Here is an 8,239-nt window from a genome sequence, read left to right on the forward strand (position 1 = left end):
CATATGAAGAACAGTTGCAGGAACTGGGTATGTGTGGTTTGATGAAAAGAAGGACTATGGGAGAAATGAGAGCCGCCTTATATCTCAGGGGCTGCCACAAAGAAGAGGGAGTCAAACTATTCTCTAAAGCACCTGAGGGTAGAACAAGAAGCAATGGGTGGAAGCTAATCAACGAGAGAAGCAACTTAAAAATTTCCTGACAGTTAGAACAATTAATTAGTGGAACAACTTGCCTGCAGAAATTGTGAATGCTCCAACCCTGGAAATTTTTAAGAATATGTTGGATAACCATTTGTCTGAAGTGGTGTAGGGTTTCCTGCCTGGGCAGGAGGTTGGACTAGAAGACCTCCAAGGTCCCTTCCAACTCTGTTATTATTATATTATTATACTTATATAGCACTTCGCAGTGCTTTTACAGCCCTCTCTAAACGGTTTACAGAGTCAGTCTATTCCCCCCCCAACCATCTGGATCCTCATTTTACCGACCTTGGAAGGATGGAAGGCTGAGTCAACCTTGAGCCAGTCAGGATTGAACTCCAGACTGTAGTCAGAGTTAGCCTGTAATACTTCATTTTTAACCACTGGCCCACCAGGGCTCATGGTGTGATTGGTGTCACACACAAAAAGAACATGGGATGAGAACTGGGTAGGGCCAGTCCAAAAAATAAACTTAACTGAATTTCAATTTAGTTTAATTTAGTTTATGTAACTGTTCCATGTGAATTTAATAGTTCCCCTCTTCTGTCCTGCTGCAAAGTACAATTTAAGTAGCAATTTTTGCAGGACCTCTGGACTGTCCTGAAACTGTGAAGTTTGAAAATGCAGATAACCCAGTAATTTTAGGTTGTGTATCACCAAAATGTTTTGTTTACAAAACACACAACAAATTTTAACTCCGCTTCCCCCCCCCCCGGCTCCATATATCTTACCAATCTTTTTAATTCATTAGAAGAAAATTCCTCTGATGTTTAACTTCAAATGCAAAACAAACTAAGGAAAGATAGTTTAATCTCAAAAAATATGTTTGAACTACCACAGAGAAACAACGGATGGTATAAACGGAAAATCAAGCATCAATATTTTTTAAAGCTTTGAAGATATTTTGGTTGCAACCTTTTTTTTTTTTCAACTGGAAATCTTTCAGAATACTTCAACTTCAATTTTAAGCTCTTTTAGAAAGTTCCAAGCATTTCACAAGAACTGTGAGTGCAGTTGCTGATATTTATTTTCAAATTAAAACTAAGTACCAACCTTTTCACCAGCCAAAGGAGTATTTCTGAAACCAGCATGAAATTTGGAGTCCGAAAATTCTCCATTGAGATAAGTCGGGGATAGCCCAGAGCCCTCATCATCTCAGTAAAATCTTTGGCAAAAAAATAAATAGGAAACCTTTAATAAATTCATTACATCTTAATTGTCTTCTGTGCTGGAATGGGAAAACTGCACTGGATATTCTGCTACTAAGAGATATTCATGAAGGGCACAGATAGTCCTGGACTTGCGACCACAATTGAGCCCCAAATTTCCATTGCAAAGCAAGACTGTTGTTAAAAGAGTTTTGCCCCCATTTTACGTCCTTTCTCGCCACAGTTGTTAAGCGAATCACTTCAGTTTGTAAGTTAGTAACGCGGTGGTTAAGCGAACCTGGCTCCCCCATGATTTTTTGCTTGTCAGGAGGTTGCAAATGGTGATCACGTGACCCCACGGGACGCTGGTCATAAGTATGAGCCAGTTACTAAGCGTCCACATTTTGATCACGGGTCCATGGGAATGCTGCAAGAGTCAGAGTTGTGCAAAACAGCCCTAAGTCACTTTTGGCAGCATCGTCATGACTTCGAACAGTCACTGGATGAATGGTTGTAAGTCAAGGACTATCTGTACACAAAAAGATGGACTACAAACCTATAAATTCACATATATTCTCTAAAAATGCTTGGAAATCGCCAGATAGGTTGGAAGAAGGGATCAAGCGAGGGCCTAGCTTGGAATCAATGCATAGTTGCAAGCGACATAAATTTGACCTTTCTCAAAGATCCATGAAGTCTTATCTCCCAGGGGAAGACAAGCACTCTGGAGATTCTTGTAATAGAGATCCCATGCTTTTCTTGTTGGAGGCACTGTTTAAAGTGTTTCTGCATTGAAAGGATTAGTCAGTGACGTCACCTTTGCCCAGGAGATGGCCAGGAAGGTGGGGTCTCCTTCCATCTCCCCATTAAGGAGCTGGAGCAAATGACGGGAGCTCATTCTGCCATGCAGCAGCACTTGGGTCTCAAACGCGGACTTCCTAACTTCCAAACCAATGTCCTAACCAAGTGAGCCATCACACTTCTGTAATATAGGTGGTAGACAGTCAAGTAATTGTCTTTGTCTATTCGAGACTGATCATAATGGCTTGCACCGGACAAACAGGAATTCACCAGAGAAATTATTGGGGTAGGATTTTGTTGTGCCTCGCTCGCTCCCCCGGCCGCAGCCAGGCCCCTCTTATCTCCTGCTGGACGCTGATAGTACAGGAGTCCTGGCATGCCTCCAGCCCCCAGCCCTGGCACCATGCCCGGACAGGCCGAGCAAGACGAATGGCCTGACGTGCCTCCAGCCCCCAGTCCTGGCACCATGCCCAGACAAACGGCGCAACTAGACCCCTCCCCCACAGCATCTGAACCTGAAGAATGTGAAGCCAGTCATGAGCTAAGATTATCAACAGCTGGAGGCTGGAGAGATCCTCACTTCCGGAGAATAGAGAGGCGACGTCAGCAAAAGGAAGGGAGGGGCAGGCCTGGATAAGTGCTGAGTCATAGAGCCACACCCCATAGCCTATATAAAGGATCTGCTTTCTGGCATTCTCTGAGTCAGGCAAAGTCTAACTTGGATTGCTGAAGTCACATCCTGGTCTCCTGCCTGCCCTGAGGACTCTGATAGGACTTTGGCAAAGCTGCAGAGGCTTTGCAGCCATGCTTGATACGGACTTCCCCGACCCGGCCGTCAGAGGAGGAGTGGGACACGACAGATTTAATGCTAGGCTTAATATCAGCCATTGCAACACCCAACATCATTTTCTTCTGTCCTTGGGCCTGTCCATCTAAAAAAAACCCTGATTCGGTGGCTGGGTTTTAGCACATCGTTTCAGATCTTGGTTTCTTGAATAAAATGACAAACCAGAACATCACTAACTGTGGTTTAAAAATCACCAAAGCTGGAAATAAGCAACGCAGTAAAGGCAAAAAGGAAAGAAATCAAATTATGGATTAGTGTAGTGTGTGCACCAGTGGTGGGTTTCAAATTTTTTTACTACTACTGGTTCTGTGGGTGTGGCTTGGTGGGCGTGGCAGGGGAAGGATACTGTAAAAATTCTATTCCCACCCCACTCCAGGGGAAGGTTACTGCAAAATCCCCATTTCCTCCCGATCAGCTGGGACTCGGGAGGCAGAGAATAGATGGAGGCGGCGCCAGTCAGAAGTGGTATTTGCCGGTTCTCCGAACTACTCAAAATTTCCGCTACCGGGTTTTCCAGAACTGATCAGAACCTGCTGAAACCCGCTTCTGGTGTGAACGCTGGGAAGACAGAATTGAAAGCAACAAACTTGTAAAGGAATTTTTCCCCAGGGAGAGCAAAAGACACTAGATGACAGCAGGGGCAGAGGCTTCACAGCAGAAATCATTCGGCATGCTATGCTTTGAAGCGCAGCCTGCCAACAAATGAAAATGAAGTGCAGAAAACAGCAGGCTGGCGGCTGAATTCCGTAATGAAAACAGAGTTTTGGTGCTTGTCAGAAAAGGTGACTCAGAATTAGTCATAAGCTTCAGCATTAGTACCATGAGTATGAAAAATAAGACATCGCGATGGGCTATGGGCAGTATTTGCCCATTTATGGAAAGCAGAATTATGTCGGCCTTTTTTTACATTGTCTTAAGATGTGGGTCATAAACTATTATGGGTACTTTTAGCAGTTACCAACTTCTATATACAGGTAGTCCTCAGCTTGCAATGGCAATTGGGACCCGAATTTTTGTTGCTAAGGAAGGCTGTTAAGTGATCTGCACCTGTTTTTGCCATGGTTGTTAAGCGAATCACCGCAATTGTTAAGTGAATCATCCAGTCATTAAGCAAATCCTGATTCATTTTTGCACCATCTGACAAGCAAAGTCAACAGAGAATCTGGATTCATTTAACAACCATATTACTAATGTTCCAAATGCAATGGTTCACTTAACCACATAAATGTTGGGCTCAGTTATGGTCTTAAGTCGAGGACTATCTATACAAAACTAAACCAATACAACTTTGTTCTTTTATTGAGACCCCATTTTACCTCAATCCACTACTTTTTCTGCAGTTTATTTTTATTCAATTAATTTATAGAGTCTTTTTTTTCGGGGTGGGGGAGGGGTCACCACAATATAAAAAAAAAGATGTTGAGATTCTAGAAAGAGTGCAGAGAAGAGCAACAAAGAGGATTAGGGGACTGAAAAGCTGAAATTTAGGAAGAACGGTTGCTGGAATTGGGTATGTCTAGTTTGATCAAAAGAAGGACATGATAGCTGTATTACAATATCTAAGCAGTTGCCACAAAGAAGTTGGGGGGGGGGTGTCAAGCTATTCTCCAAAGCACCCGAGGGCAGGACAAGCAGCAATGGATGGAAGCTAAGCAAGGAGAGAAACAACTTAGAACTAAGGAGGAATCTCCTGACAGTGAGAACGATTAACCAGTGGAACAACTTGCCTCCAGAAGTTGTGGATGCTCCACCACTGGAAGTACTCTACTCTACTCTACTCTACTCTACTCTACTGTACTCTACATTATATACTCTATATTCTATTCTATTCTATTCTATTCTATTCTATTTTACATTATATACTCTATACTCTATATTCTAGTCTAGTCTAGTCTACTCTACTCTACTTTACATTATATACTCTATATTCTATTCTATTCTATTCTATTCTACATTATATACTCTATACTCTATACTCTATATTCTAGTCTAGTCTAATCTAGTCTACTCTACATTATATTTATTTATTTATCAAATTTTTATACCGCTCTTCTCCGAAGACTCTATATATACTCTATATTCTATTCTATTCTATTCTATTCTATTCTACATTATATACTCTATACTCTATATTCTAGTCTAGTCTAGTCTAGTCTACTCTACTCTACATTATATACTCTGTATTCTATTCTATTCTATTCTATTCTATTCTATTCTATTCTATTCTATTCTATTCTACATTATATACTCTATATACTTTATACTCTATATTCTAGTCTAGTCTAATCTACATTCTATTCTACTCTACTCTACTCTACTCTGCTCTACTCTACTCTTTATTTGACCTGCTTAAACATGTTGTGTGAAACATCCAATCTTCAACATATTAGCTTCATGTGACACCAGCATTGATCTGATAATTGCATCCCAACACACACACACCCGCCCTCCAAAATGTGTCTTCTTTTCTTTGCCCTCTAATACAGGAAGACAGAGAGACTCACTTCTTCAAATAGATAAAATTTCTGACCTAAACTAAAATCCAAGGCAGTCCATTTTTTTCCCAACTCAGAAGCTTTTCATGATATGGGTCCTTAGAGGGAGGCCAAAAGGGTACCAGAGGCAAAAGGTACCCTACACATCATTTATCACAATTTTATTAAACTGAGAGACTCCCAGTGACATGGGGGGGGGCTGACAATTAAACCTAGGAGAGAGCAATAAAGCAATAGAAAGCAGAGATCAGGAGCCCCACTTTTCATCGTTTTCACTGTTGAGAGTTGGGTGGCATGCAAGTTTAAGACAGTTATTGGTATTCGCATTAATTTAATTTAGGAATTAAGTGATTTCTACAAATCTGATGCCCTTCTCGTGTAAATCTCTCTCTCTCTCTCTCTCCCCCTCTTGGTCTCTCTTTCGGTCTCTCTCTCTCTCTCTCTTTCTCTCAGTCTCTCTCTCTCTCTCTCTCTCTCTGAGTCTCTCTGAGTCTCTCTCTCTCTCTCTCTGTGTGTCTCTCTCCCTCTCTCTCCCTCTCTGTCTTTTTTTCTCTCTCTCTCTCTTTCAGTCCTTCCCTCTCTCTTTTTCTCTCGGGTCTCTCTCTCTTTCACTCTCTTTTTCTCTGTGTCTCTTTCAGTCTCTCTCTCTCTCTCTCTCCCTCTCTCTCTCCCTTTCTTTGCCATTCTCTCTCTCTCTCTCTCTTTCAGTCTCTCCCTCTCTCTCTTTCTCTCGGGTCTCTCTCTCTCTCTCCCTCTCTTTCAGTCTCTCTCTCTCTCTCTCTCTCTTTCTCTCTCTCTCTCTCTCTCTCTTTCAGTCTCAACCTCTCTCTCTATCTCTCTCTCAGTCTCTCTCTCTCCTCTCTTTGTCTCTCTCTCTCTCTCTTTCCTCTCTTTCTCTCTCTCTTTCAGTCTCTCTCTCTCTCTCTCTCTCTCTCCTCTCTTTGTCTTTTTCTCTCTCTCTCTCTCCCTCTCTTTCAGTCTCTCTCTCTCTCTCCCTCTCTTTCAGTCTCTCTCTCTCTCTCCCTCTCTTTGTCTTTTTCTCTCTCTCTCTCTTTCAGTCTCTCCCTCTCTTTCTCTCAGGTCTCTCTCTCTCCCTCTCTTTGTCTTTCTCTCTCTCTCTCTCTTTCACTCTCTTTTTCTCTCTGTCTCTCTTTCTCTCCCCCCCCCCTTTCAGTCTCTCCCTCTCTCCCTTTCTTTCGGGTCTCTCAGTCTCTCTCTCTCTCTTTCACTCTCTCGTTCAGTTTCGGTCTCTTTTTCAATCTCTCTCTCTTTCTCTCGGTGTCTCTTTCACTGTCTCTCTCTCTTTCACACTCACACCCACACACCCACCACGCTGGCTGGAGACGAAGGGCCTCCAGATTATCTTTAAACTTCCAGGGGAAAAACAGTCTATCTATGTTATTCTGGATGCCTCCAGGCGGCCTCTAGATGGCAGCAGCGAGCCGGGATTTGCCTCGCGCCTCTTTGCTGCCATCTGTGGTGGGGATGATTCTTGCAGGCCAGCTATGCTTAGCCCTCCTGGGACTCCTACCTGCCAGGGTTGTTGTATGGATCAAAACGTGTGTGTGTGTGTCACAAACGCTGCCCTGCCCTTTTTGATAATGGGGCGCGAGGATCATGGCGCCCCGCTCGGGTGATTAAATGACGGAATAAATTAGAGGAAGATCGCTTGGGACTCTCTACATCGGACCGTCCCACCCGCCCATCCCCAGCCCCGTTCGACTCACTCCGGAGATCGCGGAAAGACATAACGGCTTGCTGCACAAACCCCGTCGGCCGATTCGGTTCGTCAGGTAAACTTCTCCCCCAGGCTTCCCGAAGAAAGTAGGCCGCGCCGCTTGCGTAGCCATGGCAACGGGGCGACGGCGAGCGGCGGGGCTCAAGCGGAGCGGAAGGCGGAGCCACGGCGTCGAACGCCGCGCGGTGCGTTGGAGCGAATGGGAGGCGAGGGAGAAGGCGGGGCTGGCTGGAGTTGGATCTGCGCTGCCCAGGAGTGTTTTAAACAGGCGCAGAAAGCAAAAGGGAAAATAAATACAAGTAAAACAAAATACAAAAGAGTTTGGAATATGAAGATAGTCATCCAAGAAGCTTCTTCAGATGAGAAGCGAAACGTCTTCAAAGAAAAAAAAAAGCAGAAAGTCCAGTTGCCTTTTGAAAAAGCATCTTTTAGGGCAGGGGTCTCCAACCTTGGCAACTTTAAGACTTGTGGACTTCAACTCCCAGAATCCCTCAGCCAGCAAAGCTGGCTGAGGAATTCTGGGAGTTGAAGTCCAAGTCTTAAAGTTCCCAAGGTTGGAGATCCCTGTTTTAGGAAGTTAGGTAGACTTTATTTTATTTTATTTATTTGTCGAGTACGTACTAGATAATATATATAACTATAAGCATGAATTGAATACATAAAATGACAATTAAATTAAATACAATTAAAGGAACCTTTAGGACAGGGATGGTAGGCACGCTGGTGCTCTTATGCACGCCTGTTGTGTCTTGTCCGCTCTCACAGCAGCCGGGGCCCTCTTATCTGCTCCCGAACACGGAGGAATGTATGCCTCCCGGCCCCAGTCCTGGCTCCATGCCCAGACAAGCTGAAGAGGAGGGGGCACCTCCCAGTCCCAGCCCTGGCTCCATGCCCAAGCAGGCTGCAGAGGAGGGAGCACCCCCCGGCCCCAGCCCTGACTCCATGCCCAGGCAAACGGAGCAGGCGGAGCCGCGGCGTCGAACGCCGCGCGGTGCGTTGGAGCGAATGGGAG

General features: G+C 44.3%; 1 protein-coding gene across 4 annotated transcripts in view; it reads right to left on the reverse strand.

The window, feature by feature from the left end:
* The window catches only part of CLUAP1 (clusterin associated protein 1), a 57,730-nt gene extending 50,358 nt beyond the window's left edge, over positions 1–7,372 (reverse strand). For 2 of the 4 annotated variants that reach the window (XM_058157551.1, XM_058157549.1), the window contains exons 1-2: positions 7,217–7,372; positions 1,252–1,363 (exon numbers count right to left, since the gene is read on the reverse strand). In XM_058157551.1, the coding sequence (XP_058013534.1) occupies positions 1,252–1,363; positions 7,217–7,238 (134 nt within the window). In that variant the 5' untranslated portion in view covers positions 7,239–7,372. The remainder of the gene's footprint in view (positions 1–1,251; positions 1,364–7,216) is intronic. The other 2 variants (XM_058157547.1, XM_058157548.1) reach the window with 2 other exon arrangements.
* Positions 7,373–8,239: the final 867 nt, after the last annotated feature.

This window comes from Ahaetulla prasina, chromosome 14 (genome assembly GCF_028640845.1).
Source record: "Ahaetulla prasina isolate Xishuangbanna chromosome 14, ASM2864084v1, whole genome shotgun sequence".
Taxonomy (NCBI): domain Eukaryota; kingdom Metazoa; phylum Chordata; class Lepidosauria; order Squamata; family Colubridae; genus Ahaetulla; species Ahaetulla prasina.